We start from the raw sequence: 17,906 nt of genomic DNA on the forward strand, positions 1-17,906 counted from the left end.
CTTGTACTGCTGATTCATAAACAAACTCAAATTGTTCTCAAAATATTTTTTTCACAAATGAGTTGAGTTGAATTTTCAAATTTCAAAAATATTATCAAAATTAAAATTGTGTTTGGAATCATAATTGAGTATACAAAATGAATTATCAATCTTTTGAGTGTTTTATGGTTTTATAAATAAAATTGTATTGTTTTTTAATATAAGTAATCACAGTCAAATATATGACATAATTTATGAAAAATAAATAAAATAAAATAAAATGAAAAAGGAAGTAGAAGTTTTCATGTGTAAGATGATACTTTTCCTTATTCCTACGGTGTGTCTGAGCTGTAAAATAAACATAAACTATAACACAGTGGTCTTAAACACGCAGTCCGCGGACCATATGCTACCTACGAGTCATTTCGATGTGGCACGCAATGAATATTTATTTCTTCAACAATTTTGATTATTTTTTTTTTTTTTTTTGTTATATAAAATATTTTATTTTTTGACAGCTTGGTACAAAAGAAGAGTTGTCAAGTATATTTCTGCTAGATAATAAAAATAAATTATTATAATTATAAAAAAAAAATCAATACACAGTACATTGTCCATTTTTGTCATGTTTATAATTAATCAAAGAAATACATTTTATCTGAATTTATTTTGTTTATTTTAGATTGAATATTAAAATGAGTAAAAAAAAAAAGTGTTTTGCCCATGAACCTATGACGAAAATATATATAGCCCGTCGGTAATTTGAATTTGAGACCACTGCTATGACATAATAAAATTCGTTATAATTAATTCAACATTCGAGTGTTCAGATTTACAAAAACAATGAAAGCAAAAGCATTTTATGGTTTTTTTATTAACCAATCGTAATACTGTAATTAATTATGGTTTCGTTAATCGTTTTGGGATTGGAGAAGTGGGAGACAAAGCACCACTACTATTTGCGTCCCCTAAACGGAAGGGAATTCACCGTAGTATGCGGAGAAAAATTTTATCATTATATATATGTGCTTTGCTATTTTCAGCACCTCTTTGAAACGATACCTGAGTGTAAGAATGCTGTCGATGAAAGCATACGAAAGCAAGAAGATCATCATAAGAAAATTATGCAATTGAGAAATTCTACTGACAGATTGAAAAAAATCCAACACCTGGCTACTACCCGTATTGAAAAACTTCGTCCTTTTGAAGTACATATACGAGTTGACACTTTCTTATAAAAATGATAATCACGATGATTTAAGAGTATTTGTAAAAACCATTGAGTATTTAACAAATATTGTGTAATACAACAATTATAATAATAATAATAATAATAATAATAATAATAATTATTATTATTATTATAATTAATTATTATTGGACATATTAATATCTTAAAAACATGAATTTTACGTTCAGGAATTAATTTCAAAAGTCATTGAAAACAATCCTCGGTATAAGAATGTATACGATATTATTAACCATATCGAAGAAATGTCCGAAACAAGAAAAAACCAAAGTTTGCAATCACAACTTCCACATCAGATCAGTTCTGAAATACAAAAAAAACCTGATGAGTACAACGAAAATAAAAAAACCTATTCAAATCCTAATGTAAGAATAAATTGTTTAAACGTTGATTTAAAAATATATAGTTACACTTGCCGATTGCTATTAAAATATCAACGTATTATTATTATCATCATTTATAATCGAATTATAAAAGCAATATTACTATATACTGTATACTTCTTTTTAATACTAAATATATGTTTTTTGGATGAAAAGTTACTTCACGTGATTGAAGATACTATTTCTATCCATCTATATATACTCATATATATTCATATTCATTAACAAAAATATGAATAAAACCGCATTCAAAATTATTACTGACAGGAGTAAAAGAACAACAAAAAATGATTATAATATTATACAATTATATATATTATAACGTGTACCCATATTGTCGGGAATTCAATACACAGCATAAAATATAAATGTTTATATCTCGCAGATAATTCCGAATCAAGTCAATAAATTTTATCTGATGACCGAACTACAGAAAGTGCAACAAATAAGTGAAGAAGTGGACATCGATAGGGCAAAACAACGTTTTAAGAAAATGCACGAAGAAACCTTTCTTGTGAGCATAAACCAAAATGCTTTTTCAAATCTTGATTTAAATCTTATTGTATAGCTTTGATAACTATGTATACCTACGTTACTATTCATACTTCAGACTCTCCATTCAATATCAGATCAGTATAAAAACTTGTGTGCCAGAAATTTGATAAAAAAACCGCTCCAAATGCCTCGAGAAGACCTTCAGTTGGCAGCTATTATTGAATACTTCACAGAAACCTTGCAACGGTTGGAGATATATAATAACCTTAGATCTGGTGAATTGAAAAATCCTATGTACTACAAGTACATGGCAAAAGAAAAGAAAAAACCATAATATTACGATTGGTTCTGAAATCAAGAAGAAATCAATGACCACTTGGCCCTGTTTGGTAAAGGTTGCAACCATTAGAAATACATCAGTACGACCGGCTGCTTGTAGTCACATCCGGTGTCTTGTTAACATTGCTATTTTCTTGTTGTTTTGTTTCCGTCACTACACCACCCCCTATACCGATTGACTTTACTCTGGGTGTGCACGTAGATGTTACCATATACGTGTACCGTCGCTATTACGCTACTTTTACACGCGTCTTTTTTTTCGGTACGGACCGTTTTGTTATTTTTTATTTTTTATTGACACGTTTGCCGTTTTTTTCTACGTTCGTTACATGCGCTCGTCTGGAAATATTGTGAAACCGTTACCATTTCTTTCACTTCACGTTTGCCATTGCGTTCTGCCGTCTTTTACGGGTACGATAACGTTTTCGGATACCATTGTTAGTGCATCGTCGTCGTCACCTTTTGTTCTGCCTAAGCGAACATCCTTTTGCGCCCTTGCCGCAGCTCTGTTCACTATCCGCACACGCCATCACAGACATATTGGTCACACTTCACTGTCCAGGTCGAACACGGTTTTCATTTGTTTTATTCTTTTATTATTTGTATGTTTTACTGTGCGACCCTGAGGATGATTTATTATATGTACATATTCACCTCCTTGGCCTCTAGTACATCAGCATACATTATTGTAATCTTTGTTTTCGTATATTATTAACATTTCTATACGGTCCACCAATTTATTTCTTGTTAGTAAAATCTGCATTTTAATTGATCCATTGCTTTCCATTAATACACCGGCACTATCCCGCGATCATCATCGCATTGGGAAGGTCGAGTTCGTCTATTAATGATTTTCAAAAATGTTTTTACATAGCATCTTATAATATAAATAATATACTTATATGTATATTATAAAATCAATGCCCATAGGCTATAAATAATTATTTTCATTTAGTCTGTGGAATAACCATGACTGCGATTATATTATTTCTTTGATATACTCATTTTAAAAGAAGACATTGGATGTCAGTGACAAGTTTAATACCTCGTGGGAGAAGGGCCTTGATTAATTTGTGCCTGGGGCCCTTGATTACTCTCCACGGACCTGTCACCACCGATCATCGAATGATATTCTTGTACACTATGCATTAATGTTCACTATGCAACAAGAATAAAATAACATGTCACGATATAAAAGGTTAGTAAAAGGGTTATGCAAAATATTTGCGATATAATGACTCGAAATTATAGATAATAAATAATAATAATAAAAAACATATTTATTTATTCAAATACTAATGAATTGACCGAGAGAACGATTGTTGGAAAAATAATTGGTCGGTCGGTATACAATGGAACACAACGAATAGATACGCCATCGTAGGACGTATATATTATGTAGATTTAGCCGCGGCGTATTAGTGACTATAGGTCATCGAGTTGATTTAGCCAATATACGAGTAGGACCGTAATAGTATTAGTAGTAGTAGTAGTAGTAGTAGTAGTAGTGAAGTACCACATCAGACAATGTTAATCGTAAAAACAAACTACTCGGTTTATAATATATTTGACCGCCGTCGATGGATTCAGAGTCCGTTAGTCCGTTAGTACGTTAACGATCATCAGTGTGGTTTTACCGGTCGTCGTGTCACGGCTCCTCTCTCTACCTGTTGAATGTAAATATTTGTTTTTAATAATGATTTTTGTCGATTGTTTCGCACGCTCGTACATGGTATATCGGTGTATTGCATAGTGCATAAAATACGCGCAAACGGTTTTACACTCGGATCGTTCCATAACTATTTGCAATTTTTAATTTAATTTAATTTTTATCAAACTTTCGCATTATTACAACACGCAAACACAATATTAAAGTATGTATACTATGCCGCGTACCATCGCAAACGATCGTTTTGCGTTTCGACCGATGATCGCCTTAGCAGCCGTCGCGATCGTTTTGAGCTCCACAACCGTCGCCGTCGATCTCAACAATAATACAAACTCGGTGGTCGACGAATCGTGCACATGCGTACCGTTCTACCAATGCGATCAAGGTGACGAGGTCAAAATCCCGCTCAGGTAGGTGACGACCACGATGACGATAACCACACAATAAACTATTCTACCGTCGCACCACTGATTGTAATCAATTTAAATACATTTATTGTAATTTGTGCTCGTACGGGAGAGGGGGGAGAGAAACTGACACCATGCATACGAGCGAAAATGTGGTGTCCAAGTCGTGTCCAACCATGTAAAACAACTGTAAAACTACGTTTACTATCGATAAGTACTAACTGCAGTCTTAGGCTTTCCAAAGACGATATCATGTTTTATTGCATATATTACTAGGTGACGAATCGATTTTTTCGTCACCGTAGCGCATTAAACGCAACTATTAAGAATTTTACGTTTATAACTTATTGGTAATTTATTCGAATACGTCAGTAGGATTTTTGATGATCGTATCTGTTCCATACACTAGGATTAGGTATATACGCTAACACTGTTATACTAGGATACCTAGGTGTGGTACAGTTTTCGTTCGCAAAAAACAGTGGAAGTTCATGTTTCTGCATCAAATACGTATTGTCGTTAAATGTGTTGTGAACATGAAATAATAATTTTTGCTGTCAACACAATTTTATATTTCAGTTTGTATTTTATCATTTTGAAATATTGAGGTTAGTGGTAATAATGATTTCCTAACTATATTTTTTGAAAAACACTACTAAAACGTTGGTTAGTTAAATAAGTATAAAACACCATTATATTATGTGAATGGTGAAGTAGGAACTTTCCGGGGTATATATTTGTACACTCTGAACACAAAGATTGCGCAAGCCCATCATTATAATAAATGCAAATTGTTGAGGTATAAATTATCGTGCCTAAGATCTAAATCATCTAGATTTATTATACCCGATGCATAATTCATGTACATACATATATGTAAAGACCGAATTTTGCATAAATTGCATGTTGCTATTTTCAACATTATATACATGCAGTCAATGAGTGTCCATAAATCTTTACTTGATTGATTAAATATCAAAATTTTGTACTGCATATTTTAGCATATTCCGACTTTAGTGCATGTTCTGCATATTTTTACATATTTTAACAAAAAGACAGATTATATGTAGGTACGTGTAGGTTACTAAACTTCCATAGGTTGGTTGGGTTGGTTGGTTTTATAGAGGAGACATGGCTTTACCTATTTTATCTAACCTTGTTGATAAAATACTCAAAACAACATAAACAGGTACATTTTTACAACCACTGTTACATTCATACAATTGTTGGTAAAAATTACGTTGTTGCCAAGTTAACCCATCAGCGCTGAGCGTCCCCACATATATTGTTTTTTTTTACAAACGTTTGAAGAAATTTGTATTGATATTTTGCTTATAATATTATTACACGAGTTTGTATGTTATTTCCACTTCATTTTGATATAATATTTAGCAGTTAATTTGTAAATAGTGTCTATTGACGATATATTATTTCAACCAAAATTTTAAAATAAGCGATTTTTTTTATTTTTCTGGTATTCGACTACAGTAAGTATAAACTATTATTATTTATAAATGGGTGATCAAATATTTGCATCTTATATGTTCTTACAAACATTTATTTGGATATTTTGTTCAATTTGTTATTTCTATAATTTCTATAATTTAACAAATTACATTTCCGTATTGCATAATTTGTATCTTGCTTATTGTAATTGAAAATTTTAATAAAATTAATAATTAATTATCATTGCAAAATTAAAATCAAATATAAAATTTAATAAAAATTGAAATTTTATTTTGCATGTCTTGAATATTTTGACTTTTTTTAGTGCATTTAGCATGCGTACTATATAACTTAAAATGCATATAAATCTGGTCTTTACATATAAGTATTTGAATATGTATAGGATTTTTATTTTTTTTATTAGTTTAGTTTGTACATTTATTTATTAATTTTTTTTAATCATTTGGTTTCACAGATAAAAATTGTACGTTGTAATTTTATAGTTTTCCCAAAAATTGAGAATGTATCTGTACTAATGGCTTTGAAGTATATTAGGAGGTATTGTACTGGGCGCAATTTTCAAATTTATAAGGCAGGTAACTGAATAATTGAAAAGAGCACATCATAGAAATTTATCTCAAATCTATAATTTACTAACCACTTATTATTGTAAAAATAAGGCGCTGTGTTATCGATATTTCCATTATCATATTATTCAAACGTGTTTTTTAATATCCAATAAACAAAAACATAGAATAATTTTTTTTTTATAATTTTGAAGGTACAACATTATATATAAATATGTTTTTATATGTCTTTCTGTTTTAATTTATTTCAAGCGTGCCCAAACTAAAATCCTTCCAAGAATGAATATTTTTTGTCTCAGTAACTAACCATTATATATTACTAGTTGATTGCAGTTATTTTTATTTTCAAAATTGATACTCAACACCTAGTGCATTAAGTATTAAAGTCTGAATATATTAGTTAAGGCTCCAAAAATAGCAGATTGATAAAGTTAACTGGACCAACTAAAATAGTTATTAATAAAATATTGATATTTATTGTATTTACGAACTAAAATTTAAATTAGAATTTACAATTGTACAATGAAACCAAGTTTATATCTGAATTTTATGTTTACAAATAACGTATTATTAGGTTAGGAAAGGATTATAAATGAATATTTTCTGAATACCAAACGATTGTATAGATGATAAAATAACAATTATATATGATTATATTAATTGTTGAGTATTTAACACTAGAGTACCTAAATCAATTAGAATATTGAAATGTGTGTTAATTTATTTTAGCATAATATTCTAGTAGTGATGCCTGTTTGTAGATATGTAGGTACTAATCAGATGTACAGGTAAAGAGTACTGTATATATATAAATGTAATGTAAATAGTATAAAAAACGTATATTTTTATTGCCATCTTTAATGAACATTATTGAACTTTATACTGTGTAAACAAATTTACACAAATTACATTAAAAATAATTTGGTGTGTATTGATAAAATTTAATTATATATTGAATATTATATATAATATATTAGTATTATATTGAATAATTCAATATTTCCTTTAATATTTATTATAAGTATTCTTTATTAATTAATAGTAAATAATGATTTAATTTAAGGATACATAATTATAAAGAGCATTTATTTAAATTTAGTATAAAAGCAACTGTTGTTAGAATTATTTGCATTCATAAGAAGATATCATACATTTATGAGTAATTTTAAATTGCTTTAGTTTAATTTTCTCGTTTAAAATTATTTAATGGGTACATAGTGTGTAAATCTTTTTTATATCATAAAATAATTATAAACGTTATAATAAATAGTATTTATGAATGAGACGCTGATCACCTTTAAATAATTCGATCTCACGGATAACCCAAGGACTCGAGAATTAATATATTAATCTAGTGTTTTAACCAACAACAATTTTTTCTTGGAGCCACATTGAATTACATAAGTATACATTTATTATTTAAATATCTATGATATTGAAAATATCTATAGTGTTCAAACTCAAATATTTAATGTTGAACACACTATAGAAATTTTCAAAGTAAATAAAAAAATAATAATAATAAACTAAGTAAATAAAAAAATAGTATATATATAAAAATTAATAAATGCTTAACCTGGAGTATTATTATAACTGTAAAGTATGACCGGTTTCGAATTAAAAATTTTTCATCTGTTAAATATAAAGTTAATACAATTGCGATTAAGTATGAGAAAAGTCAATTGTAACTGTTATATTTTCATAATAAGTTTTTGCACGAACATTTAGAAAATTTAATTTTGTTTTTTCTATTACGAACCATCATTTATTTTTTACCAAATATTTTAGAATAAAACACATTTAATTTAAGCAGCATCAGTTAAAATACAGGCTCCTTTCTCTTAGACTTAAATTGTTGAGCCCCATTTACAACATTTTGGAGGGTGCTCGAACATACATCAAGTATTATTATTAATTATTAATAAACTTAATTAAAAAAAAAAGAAGAAAAAAATGTAAAATTATGATATTTTATAAATATAATGTAATTTTTGTAATTTTGAGGCTCCCTTAATTATCTCAAGACAGCACTGCTGACTGATAAATAAAAATCTGATTATTCAAGAGTAATAAGTATAGTAATAAGTAATAAGTAAGTAGTAAAATAACACAATCAAAATGTTTACGGTATATCATTTTATGAAATATCGTACTGTATAATAGAACGCGGATTTATTTTCAATAAAAATCAACCAAATATGCACTCAACATTTACCAAATAAAAAAATGTTTCCTTTTTTTTAACATTTAATTAAAATAATACATTAAAAAATACATTTAAAATTATAGAACCCGGAATAAAATTACTTTTTTTCTTCTTTTTAAGGAATTGATTTGCCAAAATAATTTTGTATGGAATTTTGATCTTCAAGAAAATAAGGAATCAATTAATATGAAAAATGTATCCTAAAAAAAATTTTCGGACCTTTTCCGTTAATTCATTACCACTATTTTTTTTTTTTTTTTGTTATTTTTAAAATCGTATTTACGTTATTGCGTGTTATAAAATTATAACTTTGTGAATTGTCGTTTAGTTATAGTGTAACACCTTGTATTTGTGGTCTAAATATGTAATTTACTCTCTCAGTGAGATTTTAGGTTCATATACAAAGCATAATCCCATTTGCAACAGTATCAAGGTTTGTACAAAAACTAGATTAGACTTAGACTATAATTCCCCTAGGAGCGAAGCCCCATTCCCCCGAAAGTGCCACGTAGTGGCACTCGAGTTGGTGAGTGGAGCCGGCAGGCCTAATGAGCGAAATTCTAAAAATTTTTTAAAATTAAAGTTCCGATTTTTCAAAAAGAAAAAATGCATACAATTTTCGTTACGTTAAGAAATCAAAACCAGATAGAGATACCTTCTACTACGGGTTAATAGTCATTAACCATGACCAAGACCAAGAACCATTAACCATGACTATGAGTATAATTTTATTTGGATTAGATAAGATAAGGTACAGTTTTTAGAGCAATAGAACATTTATCGAGCGATAGTGAAAAAAATACAAATTTTCTCACCTAAATATGAATTGCACTTTATTACAATAATTTTAGCTATATTTTCAATCGACATTTGTCAGTCAACAAATTTTTATATCTTGAAAATGATCTTTCATGTCCTCAGAAGTAATAGGTGCATATTTAAAAAATATCATATTATTTGGAGATAAATCGTTGCTGAATGAAATTGATTCACTTTTACCATTTAAAATTTTAATATAATATAAATAAAATAAATATTTACTAATATTATTAGTAAGTGAGTTGTAGCCTTCGTTTTTTTGATAATACTATTCTAAATTTTTCAAAATAGATTTATCCCTTATAATGAAATATATACAAGATATTGTAATCAATATCTTGTATACATTTCAAACATTTTTAAAGAAAAAACAAAAAAGACATCGAAGTATACACTAAAAGAAATAAAGCCCTTAAAAAAAATGGATTTATGTCGAAATATGCAAAAATATGCATCTATCTAAAAAAGCTTAATTTTGTTAATCATTATGCTATGAAACGAATTTTGTGATAACTTAACATACGACCAATTAGAATAAATATGTAAATGTATAAAAATCATTATAAATGTATAAAAATACTACTTATAAGTAGTAACATTATCTACAAAGGTGTAATAATTATTAATAATTTAGGCACATGCATTTAATATAGTTACTATTGCAGGTTGCAGTGTTGTGGGTTATATAAAATCAATATGCTTTTAAATCGTATTTATTAATAAAAATTATGATGATCAAGTGATTATTTATAAAATTATACTAATCGAGTCACATTATTATTTTTGTATAGCACTTCTGCTGGCTGTTTAAAGGAATGGATATGTTGCCGTAATAAGTCAAATGATACGATTGGTGAAACTCTTACAGCATCGGGACTTCAGTCGAACGATATTTCACTAGACAATGGTGTTGATCAACAACAGTGCACATGTGTACCGAAAAACCAGTGTTTAATTGACGATTACAGTGTGCAACCTACTTATAATGTCAGGTAATTATGGCATTTGTAAAAACCACGCGAGAACCAATATAGATAGAAATTTATAATATTTTCCTAACTATACAATTTTAATTATAAAATATAAAAGAAAAGTTTATGTTCAAAAATCACAAGCTCATAGGCGGAGATCCTGTGAAATATCAGGGGACTTCATTTCAGTATTTGGTATAAAATAAAAAATAGCAAACACACCTAACTCATAATATTCTTTTATAAAATCAAATGTTATATTATAAATTGGTTTGTTATTTGTATTGTTATGTCTATATAAATATATATTTTGACACCATGCTTAGAAAATAATTATATAACGTTTGTAGCTGTAGATGTAGGCTGAGAAAGTCTGAGTTTAATTAATCAAAAGAGTTTTTGTAATTATAGTATGTATACTAACATAAAAAAAGGAGTTTTCCAAAAAAATGGATTAAAATTAATATTTTTAATCTTGTTTATCGTAATTGTATTAATCTATTATATTTTTTGGAAATTATATTTAAAATATTTTCAGTACTGTAGTATTATATACATATAAAATAATGTTATAGTAATATTATAATAAATATACATATATATATATATATATATATATATATATAATATTGGAAGTTTATTAAATCTATTTTGTTGCATAGATGTTCATAACCATATTTTAATTTTTCTCATTGCCAAAAAACTCCTTTCACTTGTTGTAAAAACAATAAACTCATCCAGACGAATAAAATGTATGTAAATCTAAAATTTTAAATTTAAGGCAATAACTCTTAAAAATGCATTATTGTCATGCTCAGGATTTTATTCTAATATTTTACATATATTTTGTAGTCGAATGTTATGAATACTTTTTTTTTTGAGTTACATAGTTTGTAATTAGACGTTTAAAATTAAAGATAAAATGTTATTAAAACGATAATGAATAATACCTATGGTTAAAAGATTAATTCAACCTGATAAATATAACACAAATAATTTCGATGAACACAATTTTTACTGATACAATTTTAGAAATATTTATAACAGATGACATTTATGAGAAATTACTTTTAAAACATATGATTTTTATGACACCTGAATTTATGATACTTGATATCATGACACTTGACATGATACCAGGTATTTTTGCATACCACACGAAGTCTTGCTACGCATATGTTGACGCTTACATGGCGATATATAATATAGCTGTCGTATGATTAACAAGAGTCTATAAAGAACTCATCAAATATGAATATAAAAATCACAAATTAGTTTTTTCTCTTCTTTTCTAGTGCAGGAAATTGCAGCTACGACCAAGTGTGTTGCAATAAGAACCATACTGTAATTGGTGGTATCAACGAGAATAATCAGAACAACAATAATAATAATAATAATAATAATGCACGCAGTTGTGGCGTAGGCATACCATCGCAAGAAAATGAAACCGACCTTCGTATTATTAATCACGATTATGGTAGGTTATGGTCATGATAGGTTTTACCTATTAGGGTAAATTAATATAATTTTTTTAAAATTAATTTAATCATAAGTCGTTTTAAACCCATTCGATTATTATAATTATTTAAAAAAATGAATTAATTGGTTTTTTTTATCATGTATTTAGATTTTTCGAAAACTCATTTTGGCCAATTCCCGTGGATGGTCGCTATTATGAAAACTTACATAGACCCATCGACTGGAATGAAAACTAATGATTTTTTATACTTGTGCGGTGGTTCATTGATACATCCACAAGTCATTTTAACAGCGGCTCATTGTGTCAAGTGAGTTGTTACGAGTCAAAGCGACTACAATATCTTACACTTATAATGTGTAGTAAACCTAGTCAAAAACATTCTTCGGTATATATGTTATGCAGAATTATATTAAATAATCGGTACCTATAACGTATATTGGTTAAGTGGAGCACTTTCAATGTCCTTACGACAAAAACCGCAATAATTATCTGATTCTTTTATTTTTACGTTGAAATATAGAGAACAGAGATTAAACGAATTGAAAGTGCGCGTCGGCGAATGGGATACACTATCTAATAACACAGAACAAGGACATCAAGATATCAGTGTTTCAGAAATAGTTACTCATCCGAACTTCAACAATGGATCTATGCATAATGATGTTGCACTGATCAAACTCAGTTCTGAAGTAGCATTCCAGCAGCATGTTAACACAATATGCATTCCTAACCCTACAGTACAATCAAATTACGACTCTGAATCATGCGTGGTGACTGGATGGGGTAAACATGCATTTGGTCAGTATAGCACAAATTATAGTAACCATGTTAAATCAAATGAACCACTTAAAGGGTTATCGACAGTGTCAAGTTTAAGAGGTGTGCAATAAAATACAGTCGAGTTAATTAAAATATCTAAAATGCATTGATATTGTTGACATAACTAGATACTATACGTTAGTGGCGTAACTGGGAAAAAATCTAGGAGGGGTAATATAATATATTTATTATTATCAAAACCCTGACAACTCTCCCCCTCACGAGTTAAAATATTTTATTATTGTATGTATTTTATACACTATATCTAATTGTTTGATTTTACATAATTCTTTTAACTCATTTTATGGTTTAGATAAACGTAAATTGTAAGTAGCAGGTACTAGGTACCAATATTGTAAAATAATACCCATAAGAGTTTAATTAGTTAATAAAAGGTGCTATTTGTACTTTTGGTTTATCTGGGGGGAGGGGGGGGGGGGAAATTATACCTTTATTTCTCAAAAAATTGTCAGAGGGGGCACTTGCCCCCCACAATTACACCACTGCTATACGTCTTACAAAATGTCCAATAAAATTAATATCTAATAATACCCATCGATCAATTGATAATATATTCTATAAATTAGGTATTTACTGAAAAGCTTGGCTATATGTATACAACTTAGATTCGCCTTATTATTACTCTAACTAAATATCAGTAAAATGAATAATTGCTTGTTTTATCGTGAAACCGATCAGTAGGTTCGCGTATAAAATCTTCGTCAATAAAAACTGCAGTTGTTCACAAAATACATAAGTGCGGTTTTTTATAAAGCGTAAGCAACCGAATGATTTTCAGATGTTGAAAGTTGTTGGGTGTATTTTTTGTAAATATTTTAACTATCCGTGAACAATCGAAATCCCACGTTATATAAACACCTATTAGTTATAAAATTAATATAAGTAATAAATTAACAATGTTTCGAAGCGCAGTCAAGAAGAATCGATACTGCGCTCGATGGACATTTAATAATTTTTAACAATCGTATTTCTTTATTGCATGTTTCAAGCAGATAAAAAAGGTCGATATCAAAACGTTCTGAAAGCGGTTTATTTGTCCATGGTGCCACATAATGTGTGTCAGCAAAATTTGACACGTACGCGCCTTGGACAACATTTCGTCTTGGATAAAAGTTTCGTTTGCGCCGGAGGTGCGAATAAACAGGATGCATGTGCTGTAAGTCGAACAGAAATACTTAGGCACATGGATTAAAAGGCCCGTTTGCACGACGGTAAATGGCTATGCTTAAAGTCACAGCAGTAACTGTCTTCGTGTACCGATTGTAGCTGATGTGTAGCTGTTGTAGTAGTACGTGATAGCACTGTCACGATATCCATCTGATGAGCCAGTGGCGTAGCCAAAGGAGAAGAGCTAAAGCAGCTACCCCCCCCCCCCTCTTATGGGTCGTTTTTACGTGTGTGTCATTGTTGTAAGAAATACTTTTCAAAAGTATTTCAAATAGGTATTTAAATACTTCAATTAAAAAGTATTAAAATATTTATATTTTTAATACCTTTGCTAATAGGTATTTAAATACAAATACTAATATATATATTCAAAAAATATTTTAGAAAACATTTTTAAATACATTTTTTTAAGTTTTGTTGTTGTCAGATTTTTATTTCTTAAAACATTACGACAAAATTACATTCATTTTTAGTGAGTATTGACAAGTGACTAACGTATAAATTAATTTTAACGATTATTAACGAATAACGAGTGTCGGAGTAAGTATGTGGGATACTAGGATTCGGGGGTTGCCGTGTTACGATACTATAAAATATAAATAGCCAAATAGATTTACGATACTATCGAGCAGTATTGGGACTTATCTAGACAGATTTTTTGTCACCTTTTATCTTATCTCGATAAATAACGCTAAGTTATCTAATTACTTATCTAAGATAAAATGTTTACTTATCTAGATAATTGTCTGAATTCTTGCTAAGATTAGAGTTACTTTTATTCTTGTATGGAGACGAATCCAATAAATCAGAGATCATCAAAATCGATCCAGCCGTTCTTGAATTATAAATTCTGTAACTAACCCGACTTTTTTTTATATATATATATATAGATTTTGTATTCATAATTATAATTCGTGTATTATTAATAAGTAATTATTATTTCTTGGTATGACATTTTGTATGTATTTTCATGTCGGAAAAATATCTTTGGTATTTTTAAACTTAATTTCTTATTTTTTCATGGAAGTTCCAAGTATAGTTATTATTATTATATACATTTGATTTTAGTATACACACGTAACTCATATACTGAATAGTCGTCAATACTTCACTCTTAGAACCCGTAAAGTCGTAACTACTTATAATGAATAATGAAAATCATTAAATTGAGATTATATGGAAAACAATATTGTTAACCTAAAATAATCTCTTATGTATTCTGTATTCATTCTGATACTAAGCAATTTTCATTGTTTTATTTTTTTTTTATGTCACATTTTAGTGATTTATTATCATTAAATATTGTACTTTATATATAAATACTGCTTAATGGTACACTACATTACTATAATAAACATTAAACACTTAGGTACCCATTGATAATAATGATTATAATTGTATCTTCATATATATTATTACAAATATGAAATATTGACTAACAAATAACATTTTTTGAAAATATCTTTTTTTTTATCTAGATAAAAATGAAATTATCTTTTATCTTTATCTAGATATTTTAATTTTTTTATCTCTTATGTTTATCTAAATGAATTTGGACATATTATCTTTCATCTTTTTCTAGATAAATTTTGCATTATCTATTCCCAACACTGCTAACGGGAAATATTATTTTCCCATAATATCTTTAAATATTTTTTGTCGATAACAACATTTATAATCGTCACCTCGTCTTGTCGACAACAGGTAATTTCTTCAAAATCGGAAAACCAAACTAAAAATCTTATTCGAAAATTTTGAATTAAATATTTTTAAATACAAAATATAATAATACGTTATTTAAATACTAATATTTAAATATTTAACAAGCATGATGTATGTACTAAACCAATTACTACCATTTGATATTAAATATATTAAAACTTTGTTATTAACCAAATGTTGATGAATTATGAGTTTTTGTCATTGGTAAATGGTACATAAGCGTATTAATTCTACCGTGCTTACTTCTATCTTTTTGGTGGTTATCATGAACTCTCAATTCACGTTGTGTCAGTCACGTTGTAGTGACTCTCGTCTAACACTTACATTTTATAATCACTATAGTTTTTATACCATATTAAATCGTGGCGATGATACCGTAGATCAGCATTTTCCAAACTGGGGTCCACACGTATACCAGAAGGGGTCCGCGAAAGTAAATTAAAAATACACAATGTACCTATCCATAAAAACTAAAATACTGATGTAATATTCGTACTATATGAGAAATACATTGTCGAATTAGTCATCGTTGAAAAGTAGTTAAGTTTAGAGGCAGACTGATCGTGTTGGTTTATCGTTATTTATCATAAAAATATCTGCATTTAGTTCAAAAAGTAAAGCAATCAATTTAGTATTATTATTTAGTATTTTTATTATCTCTAAGGGGTCCGCAGAGAAAAATATTGGGAAACGCTGCCATAGATGACCACCATTAATTTATAATTATTATCAATTATAGTTTAAAAAATATTATTGAAACTATTTTAAAATCATGGAAATTTTTAAATTTAGTGGTGGGGGTTATGGGTGAAATCCCAAAACATTTCTTACCTAACTTACCCAAGTTTAGCCCCTCCCATTTAAAATTCCTGGCTACACCACTGCGATGAGCTATGGATAGTCGACAATTATTATATCGCGGCTGTCGCTATCGTGGACTGTCGGCGCTTAAGCATAAGCGTAAGTAGTTCACACGACATTGTCGACCATCACGATATGTTGTTTCCCGAGTGCAATTAGCAGTACTGCTGTTTATTTCATTTTAATTTCGTTACTTACGCGTTCGGTTTATTTTTGTATATTTTCACAAAAAATTATCTAGCATATATTTTGCTATGCTATAGCATTATATTAATGATTACGATTTAATACATTGAATAAATAAAAGTAAAAATAGTTGCGTACTTTTATCGAACATCAGGTACCACTAATTGCGAATCCAGGTTTTAATTTCAGAGACGGAGCTCATAGTCTTAAATGCAGTAATGATTTTAGTGAGTTATTTCCTTATTTGCTATAATAATACTTGTGTAATTCAAATTTTGGTTACAGTTTTTATGTTATTTTTAAAAACCTCATAATTTGGATCAAAAGTAATCTCTCTATCCACTCAATCACTCAGTTATACACTTAATTACTTACCAATATTTACTGTTGAATTAATAAAACATAACTTGTTTGCCAATGTGGAAGGTGCAAGGCCCCCCTACGTCAACCATTGGGTGCCACTACTTTTCTACGTAGATACGTGTGTAATCGCCGACAGTGGCGCGACCACGACCAGTGTACCGTTATCGTGTAAACGCGGTCGTTAGTTCATCGCTACCGGCAATTTGTCTTGTTACCTTCATACCGCGGGAAAGGACGTAAATGATCACAATGATCGTAAAGCTTAACCCGTTCTCTTTTGTTCAGGGTGACGGAGGTGGACCTTTGATATGCGCCGCAGCCGAAAACGCAAACACGTCGTCGAGCCTTAAGAAATACATCCAGGTGGGTATCGTCTCTTGGGGCATCGGATGCGGTGAGGAAAACGTGCCAGGCGTATATTCCTCGGTGGCTGCCAATTCGGAATGGATCAATCGCCAAATGCTCGACACGTTGAAGCAATGAAAACGCAACGGACGTAAAAATCACATGTTTATTATCACAACGATTATTTTCATAATATAAATACGCGCACCAGTTTAGACTTAACAATAATTTATATATATTGTATTATACTTCTTGAGAAAATAATATTCGTTCAATTTGAACGAAAACATTGCTAGTGTAACTGGTTTGTTTTATTTTTTGATGTATTTTTAATTATATGGTCTATATTTGTGCGCAGTAACAACAGCCTGTGGCGGCGCGAAATATTTTAC

At 29.1% G+C, this 17,906-nt stretch overlaps 1 protein-coding gene across 1 annotated transcript; it reads left to right on the forward strand.

Moving 5' to 3' along the window:
- Window positions 1-3,970: 3,970 nt before the first annotated feature.
- On the forward strand, window positions 3,971-17,815 carry LOC112691663 (phenoloxidase-activating factor 2-like). The gene is made up of 7 exons (XM_025566008.1): window positions 3,971-4,524; window positions 10,371-10,571; window positions 11,846-12,027; window positions 12,178-12,337; window positions 12,551-12,828; window positions 13,863-14,026; window positions 17,455-17,815. Exons 1-7 carry the CDS (start codon window positions 4,322-4,324, stop codon window positions 17,650-17,652), a joined length of 1,386 nt encoding a protein of 461 aa, XP_025421793.1. The 5' UTR covers window positions 3,971-4,321; the 3' UTR covers window positions 17,653-17,815.
- Window positions 17,816-17,906: the final 91 nt, after the last annotated feature.

The sequence above is a fragment of the Sipha flava genome, unplaced genomic scaffold, assembly GCF_003268045.1.
Source record: "Sipha flava isolate LNK unplaced genomic scaffold, YSA_version1 65_pilon_pilon, whole genome shotgun sequence".
Classification (NCBI taxonomy): domain Eukaryota; kingdom Metazoa; phylum Arthropoda; class Insecta; order Hemiptera; family Aphididae; genus Sipha; species Sipha flava.

Bases quoted from the DNA above. Each gene is read 5' to 3' on its own strand.
- LOC112691663 (XM_025566008.1), top strand. From the start codon at position 4,322: ATGTATACTATGCCGCGTACCATCGCAAACGATCGTTTTGCGTTTCGA. The intron at 10,572-11,845 runs GTAATTATGGCA...CTTCTTTTCTAG, and splicing joins CAACCTACTTATAATGTCAG to TGCAGGAAATTGCAGCTACG. The intron at 14,027-17,454 runs GTAAGTCGAACA...TCTTTTGTTCAG, and splicing joins ATAAACAGGATGCATGTGCT to GGTGACGGAGGTGGACCTTT.